The sequence below is a fragment of the Ixodes scapularis genome, unplaced genomic scaffold (genome assembly GCF_016920785.2).
Source record: "Ixodes scapularis isolate PalLabHiFi unplaced genomic scaffold, ASM1692078v2 PGA_scaffold13__105_contigs__length_92229423, whole genome shotgun sequence".
In the NCBI taxonomy this organism is placed as follows: domain Eukaryota; kingdom Metazoa; phylum Arthropoda; class Arachnida; order Ixodida; family Ixodidae; genus Ixodes; species Ixodes scapularis.
This window is the reverse complement of record NW_024609839.1, coordinates 23,195,241-23,211,792: the sequence shown is the minus strand read 5'-3', so window position 1 is coordinate 23,211,792 and position 16,552 is coordinate 23,195,241. Positions and strand designations below refer to the sequence as shown.

The 16,552-nt window shown below is 43.0% G+C and overlaps 1 protein-coding gene across 1 annotated transcript in view; it reads left to right on the top strand.

Annotated features, from left to right (window-relative positions):
- Nucleotides 1-593: 593 nt before the first annotated feature.
- Nucleotides 594-16,552, top strand: part of LOC115332176 (neprilysin-1-like) — an 82,377-nt gene continuing 66,418 nt past the window's right edge. The window contains exons 1-4 of the mRNA XM_029994532.2: nucleotides 594-666; nucleotides 10,805-10,846; nucleotides 11,914-12,075; nucleotides 15,976-16,062. Of these exons, the coding sequence (XP_029850392.2) occupies nucleotides 594-666; nucleotides 10,805-10,846; nucleotides 11,914-12,075; nucleotides 15,976-16,062 (364 nt within the window). The remainder of the gene's footprint in view (nucleotides 667-10,804; nucleotides 10,847-11,913; nucleotides 12,076-15,975; nucleotides 16,063-16,552) is intronic.

Sequence of the window (16,552 nt, the reverse complement as noted above, 5' to 3'; positions counted from 1 at the left end):
TCGGGCTCGGGCCGGGCCCGGGCCGTGTCTCTACCGGGCCGGGTCGGGCCGGGCCTAGAAATTCCGGCCCGTGCAGTGCTCTAATATGAACTCTCACCGACTCGCTCAAGCTTCCGTCAGAACAATGCTTAAAGAAATCATCTTCATTTTATTATAATATTATTTTTCATCAGCTAACAAGTTGAATTGTCATGCAACATCTGTTAAATGTCACATCTTTCTACACATGTGAACAATGAGGCACATTTCGCTATAAATATACGGATGTAAGATAGACAACACATTTCCTTGCTCTTTTGGTTGGTATCAATACTGTAGAATTTCTGCTAACTCTTAATAACTTAAGAACTTATAGGAATATTGCACATTTCTTGTTGGGATGCATTTATTTAAATGAAGCATGTTAGTTTTGATAAACGCACAAACTTAAGCTAGTTAAAATATTATTTAATGTATCTTGCGAAATGTTTTTTCTGCTTATAGGTGATCGATGCAATGTTTGTTCGGATATTTCATGAATTGTTCTAAATATCTCCTTTGTATTTTCAGTCCTCTTTGCTACTGCGAACATACACGCAGTTGTGGAAGCCACGATGCAAGCGAATCAACTATGGTGGCTGTTTGCGGCGCTGCAAGTCGGGTGGAGCGTTGTCGTACCTCCGAAGGGTAAGAAAACAAAGGGTTTACGTGGCTGTGGCTTTTGATCGCCGGTAAACTAGAGAAAACGTATTATAAAATATTTTACTTGTGAGCATGTAAAGTGCTTGATGCACTTATGATGTAATTAATTATATCTTAAAAAAAAGAATCTCTTCAACATGTACTTACATACAAGAAGGAACCATGTTAACCTCGGGAAACTATGGAAAGGAACCCAAGAACAAAACTTGTAGAAATACTGAGATATCCCTGTTGGCAATTAAGTTCGAATCGTAGGCTTTTTGTTTTGTGGAAACTTTACAAATGCTATAATTTTAGATGAACATGTTCTTATCATCAAATATTTATGCAATGTACTCGCTCAGGTCCAAGAAACAGGCCACTTTATGACCTCCTATCTAGCTGCACTCAATTTTGTTTAATATACCGATATTGTTATAAATTTAGAGGAAGACATAATATAAATCATATCAAGTTGGTTTATTTATTTATTTATTTTATTTAAGTTAGATTTATTTCATTTACGTCAGCATTATGTGTTTCAGGTGAGATCAATTTATTTTAACCACTGCAGGGTATGTCCAGACAAGGAAAATCATAAGGGTGTCAGACCTATTTTTCAATTAAAGTTTTGTATGAGGTCACAATACATGTGCACAAAGAAAACAAACCTTACTGTTCAAAATACTGCTTTATTTTTGTAAAAAAAAACAAAAAAAAAAACGTGCGTCTTAAAGTAGGTGGAACAACGATCTTTTCGATCGGGCGTAGACAAAACTTCGATGCCCCCACAGGAATAAGAAATAAAACTTTCAGCGACGTAAACATTTACATATATAAAGGACGCCAACTGGCATAATATATGTAGATAAAAACCTGTTATGTTTTTTTTTATATTAAAATTGCGAAAATTGTGACAATTTTGTTTAGAAATAAAAAAAGTCTAATTTTTCTAATCTTCCCTCGATAAACCCTTGAAAACCGGTAATTCGCAATCCAAAAAGATATTGTTTTATTGAGAGTAGAGAATAAGTGTAAGGATTATTTAACATCTGAGTTCAATCACGATTTTTGCATGATTTAAAATTAGATAAGATTTTAGGTTTTAGATTTTAGAATAAAATTTTATTGAACCTAAAAAATCTCTGAGCGCATTTTTACATATCAACAATTTAGAATTTGCAAGCACACGACTGCCCAGCCACGGCCCGGGCCGGCCCGGGCTCGAGAAAATGCGTGCTACCCGGACCGAACCCGGCCCGCATAAAATGGCATAAAATTACAGTACACTTAAGTCTGCTTACGTGTAGGAATGAAAAAGCATTTCTACACGGTAGCGCATTCCTACAAGCAGCGCGCCCCGCTCCTACACGGCGCGACATGGCTGAAAGCAGAGCGTAGCATGCGCGTCCAAACTGGCCGATCCGACGTGCGAACTGCCGGAACGACGTTCGGGGGCGAGGGTTTTTGACGCTCTCCGGTGCTACGAAAACCATCGCCCCCGAACGTCGTTCCGGCAGTCCGCATGTCGGATCGGACAGTTTGGTCGCGCATGTGCCTTGCGGTTAAAACATGTGAGGAACACGAATTCTCTCTCCCCCCCCCCCCCCTTCCAACCAGTCTAAAATGTTGCAGAGAAAATCCACCATCTTGTCGTCCGAAGCCGGACGCACAGGTTCTTGGAACCGATCTTTCAGCCTGCTTTTTCTTGCCGGGTGTCTTCAGATTCACTCTTTTCCACCACGTTATTATAATCTCAATGAAAGTGGCGGTCTCCTTGAAGACTTCAAGTTTTGCTAAAGGTGTCCATTGTCCTTAATAGCATGCCGGAATGCCGATTACACGTTTTTTAAATTGTCGGAGAAGTATTTTATGCTCAGTATTCGGTATGCTTCTTCCTTATTGCGAAATGAATCAATCGACTCTGCAAGCGTTCTTTCGATTGCAGAAGCCTCTTGACGTAGTCGCTTGCTGTCCGGGTTCTCTCTTCTCGCATGGTATTTCGATAAATAATCTAGACAGCCAGAGAACTTTGATGGAACTGCACCTGAACGAAGGCGCACCCCACACAGCGGCGCAATCACCGTCTTCCCGGTAACTTCGTCGACGTGAGACACCTCCCGAAGAACGTCGTCGTCGTCGAAGTGAAGCTTGCACATCTATAAAAATATATACCCTTCGTACGAATAATAGCGACTTACCATTATACGCTGCACGTCGCCATTATCGCCTATTCACACAATCCTTGTATTGCTATCCCGTCCAAATGGCCCTATGCCGCTACGAATGCAAGATAAACAATTGAAAATATAAATTACTCACCATCGTTCTGTGGGAAACAATGATGTTTTCTCGGGGGATGGCGCTTATCCAGGCATCCCGGGGCGCTTCAACTTTAGGAAACCCGAACAAGTGCTCTTTGGGCCCCGTTTTGTGATTACCGTTACACCGAGGCACACAGCTTTTGTCAGGCATGACGGAAGCAGCACTTGATCGTCGAGCACAATACGCAGAACTCTCTCGAGTTGTGCGGCGTTTGAAACAAGACGAACAAAGAAAGCAACGGAAACCGAACAAAGCGTCTTTGAACACGCTGAAACAAGCTGCTTCCGTCCGTTCTTCACCGTGGAAAGTTCTGGAAGTTTCTGCACAAGTTGCTTAGAGATGTGATATGCGGGCTGGAAAAAATAGTCTACCGGGTGACGTGCACCGTAACGGAAAACAATGCAGTGAATCGAACGGCTATGGCTCTTTTTAAAAAAACTGAATGGACAGCCACGACACGCCTGGTAGAACATTTAGGGACACCGAATACAAGCAGGGGCTATTTCAGAATCTTGGGCTTCCACCCTCTTAGAGAAATGTGATATCAAGTGGGATATTTCAAAGCACTGTTCTGCTGATCTTTCTTTTGCTGTTTAGGGCAATTGGGGTAATTAACTCCACGTAAATATTTCGAACGTGATTTAATATTAGTTATGAAATGTGAATGTTATGTTCGGACGAAAAACTATTCTTTCATAAATCGGGTACTCACCACAGTGCTCCCACTCATTACAATAAAAATAACTGTTATAATCAGACAACATTAATAACTAGCGAGAACATTTTGAAAACTATTTTACAATTCCAGATCATCGTAAAATGAAATATCTAGTTTTTATTGCTGATTTATTGATGTCAGGAGGAGAATACTGGAAAGCATTGTTAACGTCTAGGCGAGAGCGAATCTACCTATTTGGCGGATGGGTGTAAGGAAAACAAACAAACAAGAAAAAGAAAAAAACGAAATACACGCAACACATTACAAATTCGTCTGGGTTACTGCAGTTGTGTGGGAAATAATGTACCTTGTTGTATTTTAAATGGTCCTTCTTCAACCTTCGCTGTTTCTAAAAATATTCCGTGAGGTGCTTCCGATATATATTTTTCTACACACGTAATACAAATTCCAGACACTACAGTGTTTTCTATATTATTAGAAAGGGGCTCTAATAAATTTCCAAAAATAATAATGAATTGTTTATGCCCGAGTATACACAACTTGGATACTATCAGTAGTGACAATATAAAAAAAAAAACTTTATTAGACCGAGGAACCTGCAATTTACACGTCATCATCTTAAAATATTGACACAATGATACTGGTATATGATAGAATGGAATAGTGGAATGGAATAGCGTTGAACAATTGATTCGTTCAACGATTGAAGTTTCGACTTTGTGGTCATATTTGTATATCAAATGCAAGGGCTTCTAAGGGAACGCTGCCGCAAGCGGCTAGTAGATGGAGCAAGCCTACGATGCCACAAATTTCTGGGATACAGGGTATTCCGCGTGAGTTTAGCCAAGGTTTAACAATATTTTGGCGCATATCTCATGAAAACAAAAACAAATATTAAAGTGTGTTCATTATATGGAGGAAGTCAGGCTATTTCGTTTTGTACTTTGTCCAATGAAATAATCAATTAAGTTAATAATGAACTTTCGAAATGATCAATCAGAAGTAAAAGTTCAAATGACAAAGTTGTAAAGTGTCCTCAGAAACATCTAGTTTAGTGTGTTTTTTTTTAAAGGAATCACCAACACGGTTTGTTTTTGCCGGCTTCGTAAAAAACACTTGAATTATGAAAAAAAAAAGTGTGACTGCGCGCCGGTGCGCCTTGCATTTTAGCGCACTCAAACATGCCTTTAACAAATTATACCGGTATGGTGACCGGGCGCGCTGCCGCTGCGGCTGCTAAAATAAAACCAAAAACAAGGCACTGACAGTCAATGTGAATGGTGTATACAGACAACATGGAATGAAAGACAGTGGTCTGGGGGACAATGACAAGAGGCACAGATATACATGACAAAGCAACAGCGTCCCCCCCCTCCCCGCTCCTCTCTCCCGAAATAACATCACTCAGCAAAACAAGGAATAGGTCCATTCGATTCGGCGAGAGGGTTCTGAAATAGTTATTTCCGAGTTCGGAGGAGTGCGGGTGTCGTGCACTAACGGCGTAGAACCAGTGCAGCCACCGCGCTTGCACTGGCGCTGTGATCGACTTCCAGAACGGAAGTGCAGGGTGTCGTTTGCATCTGTTTGTTCTTATTTCTGCACGCCACGTCTCATGCTACATTTGACTCTTCGCGGTTTCATCCGAACATTCGCATTTGCTTCGTTCGGAGGTACATAAACGAAATATATTCTGTGTATGTTTAGTCATTTGAGTGTACTAAAAACGTTTTCTGCATGAAATGCCTTTCTGTCTGCATCTTTAAGGGTACCGTCTGCTTTCTATTGTTCATAAGCGTTCGTGTCTTTCGAAAGCATACGCCACGATAAGATTTACATTCACAATAGATTAATTCCAAATCTCTTCAGTTTCGCGTTTCGATGTCCGTGGTAGCAGGATGATTTTGTGTCGGGAGTTACTGGTGGTAGCAGGCGGTAGGGGTCACTTCAAAGACCAACGTCTGCCGAGAGCGTCTAATGGGCCAAAACAGTTATCGACCGTCATTTTGGCGTCAAGTTGAAGCTTTTGTTATCACTCTCAACATAGATCGGCGTGAGACTACCAAGCCATGAAATTCCGATTGTCGGCGTTTTTTCTTCTATGCCCATTATTGAGCGGCCACAGGTTCCAGCGGACAAAGCATGCAGCTTTTGCTCAGCTATAGTGGCATTCGAGTGCCCCAGTGTGCTCAATCGCAGACCTCTGCTATTCACCGGAGTCGTTAGCATGCATCCAAGAGCAGCTGAAGGGGGGGAGGGTGTTAAGAATGTTATACTCTTCGTGTGCCTTTTCAGAAGCATATAAACACTGCGAATATCCATATAACATCAACACGAGACAATTTACGTGATACAATCTTTCAACACTTACCACAAGAAGCCGAACTTGCTGGAGCAGGGGCGTTTCAGAATATCATATTTGAGCTAATTCTTCCCTCCGTTAGGATCTCGCTTCCGCGTCCACCATGGGTACATTATTTCAAATAATGCGAGGAAATGTAACCACCGTCTCGACGTTATTGTTAAAGGGGTACTCCGCCGATTTCTTCATGGTCGCCGATTTGCTTGAAATTTTGCTAAACCCGCCAAACAACATCGCCAAAATTGTATCCCAAATATTAGGTCAAAATAATTTTTTTTCACGAAGTTATTGAATTTACAATTTTGGTCCTCACCGTGTTTTTCAAACTGAAAGTCTCTACTGGCAACAATGAAAAAGTGACGTCGGTGGAAGTGCAGGGGTTCACTCTATGGACTGTAGAATTTGTTCCCAACTGATTCGAAGCAGTTTCATGGTGTCAAATGAATGCTTTGGAAGCTCGCTCCAGTCCCCGCGCTCCAGCACGGAACAAATGATTGGCATTTTCTATTTTTTAGACTGCTCGCCCGACTGGCAAGCTTACCTTCCACTGACGTCACGGCCCTGAAAAGGGCGGGTATATTTGAATGTTTGTTTTTGCATCATTTTCATTTGGCGATTTCGCAATAACTACTATGAATTTCACGATACTAAATAGCATACCAGAAAGGGTAAAGGCCGGGGAGTTAGAAAATATAATTAGTTGAAGTAGCTCAGAAATCGGCGGAGTACCCTTTTAAACATCGCATATATTACAGCGAGAGCCATGAGAAATGGTACCGCGAGCAGATACGGGCGAGGAGTGTCGTCTACTCTCGTCGCCTGCTCTCGACGTCTGCTTCTGCACGGCCGCTAAGCTGACCCCGTAGCTGGTGCAAGGTTTCGAGGAACTGGGTCTGAACTCGTTCAGAGCTGTAATGAATCGAACACACCAGTGCAGCGGCCGTGCCACCTTCGGTTGAATTGAGTGCCCCAGTTCCTGCACTGCTGAACATCTTCAGCCAGTTGAGGCGAATCGAAGAGACCTAATATATTAACTGTTGTCCCGTCGTCAGTTTCGTCATCACATTGATAACATAAAAAGCACTGTAACGATTCACAGTCAATCCTACCGTAAGCTGGCTGCGAGATACGCGACAGCGAGTTATCTTGGGGCACTAATGTAGATATTTGGCGTAAAAGTCGCCAAAACTTCCGGCGGCAATGATTGGCCGGCGCCAAGGCCAAGTGTGGTCCAGGCCAATCAGGATCCAGATTTCTCGCCGACTTTTTCGCCAAATGTCCAGAGTAGGGCTCCTGCTTTGCACTGCGTGCTCCCTACACTCACAGGACAAGCCGATGTTCGCCGTCTTTCTGTGCGTGCTCCTCCGCCGGCTTGTCCTCTCGAGCGCAAAGAGCGCGCCATGACATTTTGTTTTTGCGCTGTTTGATGCGCCCTTCGGCTCATAAAATTGGCCGCGCTCGGACCTAAGGTAAAGTAAAGTGTAGCGAAAGAGTGTAGCTCCACTGCATAAAAAAAAAAAAAAAGAAATTCCGCGGCAGCTTGGGGTAGAGACAGCCGGTCTACACGCCGAAGACAGAGAATCCGGGATTGTTTTTAAACAATGAGACAAAAACAAAAATATAGGACGGACGCATACTGCGCTGTTAAGGCTAGCAGAGATAACGACATTAAAAAATTACTTTGCTCGCAAAGGCGAGACATAGGCGCCAGTGCCAGAGCCCTTTTCTTTTTGGTACGTCCCACGTGAAGACAGGTTATTTTCGCCCTAGGAGACAGACTGTGGCTTTTTAATGAAGAAAAATCAGTCATGGTCGACGCCCTTGGGGCTGCGGACAGAAACAGAAGGCAACCCGCAAAGATCTTTTACAGCTGGCACCCTGGAACGCGACGCAGGCCAATGGCGATATTGGATAATTATGGGGCATTGAGGGGCAGACCGGTACGTTCACAAAGTGACTGTGAAGCAATGTTTATGTGTTCACGGTGGCTAACCCGCATGCTAGCGTGCGTGACGTTAGCGCAGAGACCGGTGTGCCTCCGTCATCAACGTGGAGAATATTAAAATGTGGTAACCTTCCCCCTCCGAGGTCCAGTTGCACCAAAACTTTGTTGCCGGGGATCTCAAGTGTAGACTCGACTGTTGAAACTGCATATTGATCAAAGCAGCGGAGGATTCCTACTTTTTGAACGAAATTCTGTGGACTGACGAATCGAACTCATCCACAACGGACATTATTGGAGTGACACCAATCCCCATTGGCTTGCGAAGGTTCGCCTCCAGTACTAGTGTCCAATGTTTGGTGCGGCAAATACGACAGCACACTTATGGGTCCAGTATTTTGGACACGGCTTTGACTGGGCAAAGATGCGCGAGCAAAAACCTAAAAGGGCCAGTCAATGACTTCAGCTGTGATGTCCCATTGACATGCTGATACCACGTTTCAGCATGCCAATGGGACATAACAGCTGCAGGGGATCCCGCCAGAAGCTGCAGTCAAGCACAACCACGGCTGGACCGTGCCTTCCCCGGACATTGAATCGGGCGCAACGGGCCGCGTCCTGGGCCGCAGGATCACCCGATATTACCCCTAGATTTTTTTATGTGGGGCTATATTAAAACCTGATCACACTAGCGGTAACGGCGTTGCCGGTGGCCACATTGGCCTCCGTTTTCCTCGCGTTATTGTCCCGTGACAGCACTGACTCTCGCGTTCGCGAGATCGCGCGCGCGTATCCGCCGGATCTCCTGCGCTTTCGTCGTCTGCGCTTAGTTTCTTCCGTTTCGGCTCCAATCTTTCGCATATATGAGCATTGAAACCGCACTCGCTGCTTACATGGCAGGTGTCGATGATGACGTGTCGATCAGAGCGAATATTATCATCTTAGCCTGTTTGTTAATCTTGAAACTTTGCCACGCTCTCAAGGGAAGGAGACGCAGGTTCTGAGTGCGGCCGTATTGGTGTTACCGAAACACCGAAGGACAGGTCAGTGCTTTGCTGCCCCGGCTGCGCGCCGGAGATGAAGACTAGTTTCGAGAGTGTCACCAAATCAACGCGAAATCCGTTACAACGCGTCGACATGCGACAGGTGGCACGGAGAAACTCATCAGTTATTCCGAATTCGACTTCGGTCATTTTCAATCAGCTGTCCTTAGCGTCCTTATCTAAGTAGCCTGGGAACGTCTTGTCATACGAAAAGGGAAATTTCGCACAATTTCGAGGAACCGCTCCGTTGGGAAGAACATTGGGGAAAATAGGGATTGCAAAAAAAAAAAATTACACTACGCTCCGCGGTTTGTCACGGTTTGTCAGGTCAACCGCCTCCGCCGCGGCGCACCGGCGGAGCCGGCTGATCTGAAAAACCGCGGTCGGCTTTGGCTAGCAGACGGCGTTCGTAAAATGGCGTCAGCTGTTGCTGGCTTCACGCGGCGGTACCGTGCGCGCTTCTATTCATTCGGCGTTCGTCGCCATGGTGACGGCGAGGAAAGCAGATGAACTTTATGTTGCACAAGAACGCTGTGACGCAGCGATACCAGGTGCGTTCTAAGGCCCTTCCCGCATGCTTTTCAATGGGGGGAAGGCGAACATAAAGAGTTCGAAATAAGGACTTAACGCAGAATGCTGCATTTCTGCAGCGCCTCATAATTTGAAGCGCCTTGCACGAAAAGCATGTTTTTTTGGCCATCCCGCGTCCTGTTTTTTTATCCGTAACATGGGTCTAAAGTATCAAACTGCCCCTCGTACTGCTGTTCTACGACGATCATCCAGATGACAGACATTTGATAGGCACCAGTGCGCCCCCTATAAGTCGTGAAAGTTGCGAATACAACGCTCGTGAGAGCGCAATAGCGTGTTTTCCCGTAATCTGCGGGATGTACACGAAGTCTGGAAAACAAATCACGTTAGGGGTTTCTTGACAAAAACCACTGAATGGGGTATTTCTGAAAACGCTGCACAACTTTGTCATGGGAACGTTTGCTCTGATTTGAATATTTTAAAACGCCATTAATTCATCGTAATTAAGTATTTCATTGGGAAAAACGAGGAATAGGCTCACTAGCGCCAAAGAACCAAAAAACTTTAATTCTTTTGGTTTCGTCATTCTCAAATGCAACAAAATATTTCTAAACCTTTGCTAAAATTACGTGGAACACCCTACCCTGCATATTTCTTAGCACGATACATTGATAATGCATTCGCTTTAACTGCAAGACACTGAAGCCGGAGTTAATATTGCGAATTGTGATATGTCCCCAATCTTGCGTGCACATGTATAGTCAAATGAATAGGACGGCCGCCGTTCCGTGCGTCCTTGTATCTTTCAACCCTGCGGCGAGTACCCCTGAAACAAATTATTCTGATACGACTTGCTTTTTTCACACGAGCACGCCTACACTCTTAAATAATGTTGTGGCTGGTGTTTGTATTTTCATCTGCAACTGGATTAACATCGGCAAAGCTATAGAGCGGTGTTAAGAAGACAAACCATTACAGCTCCTCTCTAGCTGAACGTTTAAGGGGTTCTTTAACCACACTATGAACAACCGATATTATAAAGAGGTGTAGTTTACGTCCCTCGTTGCAAGATTGCTCTTGTATCCGGTGTGGTTCACATTTTAATTTTTTTTCAATGATTTTTCGTGATTTTTTTATTTGATTAAATATAAAAATTATCCTGTTTGGGCTCCTGTGTTTTCCGCCATTATGTTTGAAAAAATAAATATTATGATTCTAAGCACGAGTGACATATTTTGAATTTCCGTTTTTTCTTTCTCTCACAGATCGTAACAATGTTTGCACTACGGATGAGTGCAAAGAAACTGGTAAAGACTTCTTTTCTAAATCGTAGTATTTTTTATGTAATAGTTAATTTACGCTGGATTAAAGTAAGAACGCATTTGTTACAATTTGGAGACTTTAAAGGTTACGCTTCTGAGAAGAGTAAATAAACCCACCAATCGTCCATCGGGCTCGTGCAGACCTAATTGTCTACAAAGATATATATAAAAAATAGCTCTAACTTTAATCTTCAAAATCCTATAACGAATGAAATGCATAAAAAATACTTAAATTTAATTAGGCAATATTGAAAAGTCGTTTCGGGAAGCGAAAAAGCCCACCGTGTTTGTATTTTTATACAAAACCTATTTTATACGAGACGTATTTTTTACATAACATATTTTGTAGGTATTTCTTATAGCCTACATTCCCCTTCTCAATAACGTTGCACATTGCAACAGGGGGTGTATCATCATGTGTTAATTGTAGCGCAGTGGAATCTTTAACTTCTAAAGATTGATTGAAACTGCAAGATATTTCGCATATTACAGTGAGAAAGTTCGACAGATTGAGTGTAGACTTCTGATAGGAATGGATCGGATGCGTTGCTTTAAGACAGGGAAAATCGCTATCGGGAGAACAAAAATACGTACCATTACGATCAATATGACATGAATTACCCGATTTGGCATTTTTCTGTCTCTTCGATTCCAACTTTTGTTATTTCTAAAGGTGTTAAATCTTTCGAAGTATGCGATCTTACCATCGCATTCCACTCGTAGTTCAGACCATAGCTATCTTCAAATCTCTGACGTAGATAAATGACCACCGAGGAATGTTTCAGCTTATAGTACATGCGATAAAGAAGTTTGCATGCATGTGATAGTTTTGAAAACATATATCCTTACGGAAGAATGTGGTATATGTAATATTCGAGAAGTGAAAGGTAAAGGATGAAGACGCATTACCTACGTGCTTTCTAGGAGTGTTCGAGCTATGCATACATATAGTGTCTGATGCCTGAAATAAGTTTTTAATATTATATGTCGATGCAGTTGTGAGAATGGAAAAAAAAGCAGATGCTTGAATACCTCTATTTTACGTCTTTCAGCAACACGAATTTTAAATGGCATGAAATCTAACGTCAACCCATGCGATGACTTTTATGAATTCGTCTGTGGTAATTACATCGCGAAAACAGCGATTCCACCGCAGAGGACTGCAGTCAACAGATTTGTTCAAACCACGATGAAGGTGGAAACGGAAATGGAACGTAAGCAGAACAATGAATATTATCATATATTATCGTATTGTATTTCCACTTCAAGCATTCTCAAAAATAATGTTTTCACGCTCGCTCCACTGGCCTAGGTTTGCATTCTTTACGCTGTAACATCTCTGTATATTATGCCTTTATGTTAATCGGAGGCAAGTAACGATACCGTGGATATCCAAATCCTCAGGCTAAATGAAAGAGCGGGTACTCTGAGGTAAATCGCAATTATTTTGCTATATAACGTAACCTTTGATAATACTAATTAGAAAAAAATGACCAATCAGGCTTATGCAAGTATGATTGATGCGGCACACCTTTGACACGGCCCCCATTATACACGGGAACCTTAAGAACAAGCGATTCGGGTACTCAGACCTATTCTATATTCTCTGTGTCTAAACGTACATCGGATGTAACCGGAACGTCTAAAAGTACGTCGGACGTATCTGAACCCCGGAGCCTTAAGATACATGTCGGACGTGTGCGGTACCGAGAGATGCGTTGGACGTAGCCGCAATGGGGAAGGGTGTTATCGCAGCGGGTCATAGCGTGCCTTACTGAGACCGCACTGGCAATTTTCATTCCATCTTTATTCTCATTGCTACCGTAATTAGTTCATTGTAAGCATTCCTTTCTTTACACACCCGCGAGGTTCAAGGAAAAGGGGGGGGGGGGGTGTTTACACTCAAGAAATGCTCCGATATTTCAAATTTTGTGCAAGAAATATTATTTTAACGTAGAAAATTCAAAAGCTAAATGTCACAGTTGAAATAAAACTTACACCCTTAGAGAATTAGCACGCTTGCCGTCAATTCTCACTTCGTAGAACCGTAAACCAGTTGCCCTCACTACGACTCGACGAGTCCTTGGTGGCCCCGTCCAGTTAGCTGTATACAAACTCACGGATTTTCTCCTCGAGTTTCGAATGTCGATTTTCGCATTATTGCGCGTTCCCGTACAGGTTTTACGGGTCCCGGCGCCCTTGGATACCAACTCCCGCTGTCTTCTTTGCCATATCACAAGGTATCGCAGATGCTCTGCAGTGCCGTAGTTTCTGTTGCCTTTTGCGTACGTGTTCACTTTTCGCTCTAACTTCACTGTGTACAAAGTCCTCTTCGCACTCTGGGGGTACAGCAAAGTTCTGAACGCCTGAACGAATGGCCTGAACCACGTAAAGAAAATAGAGGTGCGCTTGCAAGTCAGACGACGGAGTCAAACGAACGGCGACGAAACAGAAACATAACACACAACGCCTTAGTTGTGCCTATATTCTAACGCGCCTGTGCGGTAGCGCAAGTGCCGTTGTGTGCCACCATCTACCAACTGATGACGAAACCGATTGCTAGGAACCAAAGGGAGTGTGCTGCCGGCACGTTAAGTTTTGCACAAAACTAAAAGCGTGGATAAGACGTGCAAAGAGAAGCGGAAAGGTAACAAGCGACGTTTCGGACGCTCAGCCTTGATGGAGAGCAGACATCGCATGTCCCCGATTTCTAATTTATTGAACAGAATCGGGCTGCTTACAATATGTCCGACGTACCTTTTGACTTCTCGTTCCGGATCGGATACGTCCGACGTACCTTTGGACACAGCGTTCTTTATTAGCTCCAAGTAAGTGCATTTTGAAATGAATCGACCCAGGGCATGGCAATAACAAGTTTGTGTTAGATTCTGTGGCAAAAACAAAACAAAAACATTCCCTCCCGAAAATATATGTCGACAACAGCGTCTGCTTGATGCGCGGTATACGTAAAAGATCACGCATACATATAAGACACACTTGGTATTGGTTCATAATGTAATTTCTAAACGCAAAGAAAGTAACACGCAAGCACGATGGGGGATGTGATGACGGTGTTTTTTGCTGGTTTTCTTTTTCATGTGTGTTAAACAGAAGATAGTAGGGGAGAATAAATTATGCCGTTCCCAAAAAACACACGAAGAGTCTGGGTCCGTCCGAAGGGTAGATCAAAATAACCCCGCAATTCCCGTTACCCCGAAGAGCATTATGGGATAACCAAGACGTCTCGTGAAATTTTTCTAAAAGGAATATATTACACTATCAAGCATAGAACTTGCACTGCAGAAGGTCCACACGTTTAAGTTTGAGATCGTGTTTTAAAACAAAATAATGAAAAAATTTTAAATAAATGAATAATGACCATGCCAATGTTTCACACGTTATGTCTAAAAACGGGTGCCACGGACCCTACTGGCGTTGTTCGGCTAAGATTGTGGAAGTTCCACTGGGATAAGAGGGCGTCCGGTGCGGAGGCAAAACTAAAAACCAACCCCCCGAGCAGATAGCATTAACAGCTACGGAGGATTTGAATGCCCACTGCGGCCGCAGCTCTCGAAAATTAGAAAACATACCTCGTAGTAACGGCGGGACACCCGGGGTTTTTATTTATACTATAACTTGCAGTGGAGCGCGAAACACTTTCCAACTTTCCCGAGAACCTGGTTGGCGGTATCGTGGCATAAACACTGGGCGACACGTCACAGAAGTTTCAGGTTTGAACAAAGAGCACCCACAAACGGCCTGCTCCATCCGTCTTTCTATGTTGGTGGCCACAGCGTGATCAGGTCGGCACTAGAGTCACCGGATCTCGGAAAAGTACCGCCAAGATCCCGCATGTTGGCCATTCTTTGTGAGCCGTCGGAAATTTCCGGTCACAGGTTGCTTTATAAAGACATTTCGTCTATACGAATATTTGTCTATTCACACCCCGGCGAATTAAGCTGACATCTTCGCTGCACCCCATCATGGGGCGTCGGTGCTTGTTGGTATTAAAAAATAATTTTCCTGCAATAAATTACGCTGTAAGAGATCTGTCAAAAAAGAATAATTGGTAAGTGGATTGGATACACAGTGCCAAGTACGCGTATACTGGCGAGGAGCGCTTCCAGTACGACGAAGCTCCGGAGCGATTTTGGTGCGCTGGTTAGTACAACAATTTCCAAGTTTCGAAGATATCAAAAGGTCGAAATGTCGGCTGCCATGTCAATAGAAACCGATCAGCCAATCAGATTATGACGTTCGGGTCTTCCGTATGTTAGTATATGTTTATGTCCGGCTAGGAGGTAGGGAAGGCAATGACAGTACTTTCCCAGAATCGAGTGATTTTAGTCAGCACCATTGTGTTCAAACATGAGAACAGTTTGGTCAATTCGAAGAGAAGATTTGCTTAACAAGAGGTAGACAAGGTACCATAAGCCGCAGAGAAAATGTATCTAGATCGGCCCTTTATTAACGGAATTATATAAGGCCGGCATGTATAATGTAGGCAGAATTAATATTAAAATGTATTTAAACCATCCTTCTTTCTTCAGCATTGGAGTGCTGAATTTCTTCCACTCACAGGCCTCTAGCATTTGGCAGCACGATATACAACGTACTAGCTAGAAGGCCGAGACAGGCTTTCTCCAGCCTTCAAGACTTTTTTAGCCTGTGTTCACGAAGATTCTGAAGGATTTAGATATTCCATTTCACTCAGTGTAAATAAATATCATCACTTTTATTTTAGTAAGTACCAGCGTGAGTTGGCGTAGAGGTATTGGGCAAAGCTTCAGCCATGGAAAAATTTGCGTTATTTTTTCTGACTGCGAGAGAGCACAACGCGAATATGACACGAAGGTTCCTCCAGTTTTTTTATATATGATGCCAGTTTTTCGTTCATACCGACAAAGTGAAGAGTATATTTATTCAAGATGTACACAATTTACATCGCTTTTTGTTTATCTAACGTGTTTTCTTTATTATATAACTCATGGCGCAATTATCTGTACGCCTCACCCTGTCAAGCGGTTTTCAGAAGGTGCTTTGTATTCTGCAGCAATTAACTCAATGACATCTCGTGCAACCGCTAACCTACAGCTTTGTTTTATTGCGTTTAGGTGTTATCAATACCTACAAACCCCCAGGCGGGGCGCAAACTCTTCGGACAAAAATGCATTACATCTTCAAATCTTGCAAAAACCCGGGTACGTATTTATTCATGTATTTCGCTAACTGAGGCGCACAAAACGTCTTGTAAAATATTTGTTTCGTTATAAAAACAAACTGACGAAATCTGTGTTTGCTTTGTACGAGAAAAGTTTTGAGCTGTTTAACTTTCAGATTGTATAATTCTATGCCGAGGTTAAGGGTTGTTAGGCTGATCCTACTTTAAATTTTTGGTTGGCGTACTTTTAGTATAAATTTCACAGGCTTGAATATAAATGTTCGGCTGCTCTCTACCAGGTTAAGCAGTGACGAAGAACAATAAATGCGAACTCTAATCATTATTTATAAGCTGAATTCCGACGTTCATAAATCAATTCGGTCCCTTTTTGTAAAAATGTCCAGTTGAACTTGATAGGACAAAATACGGACACAAAAAGTGATACATTCAAATTGCTGGTAAATGTATCCTGCTCAGCTGAACACTTTCAAACAAAATTAGCCAAAATTTTTTAGCTTAAGCCTGTAACA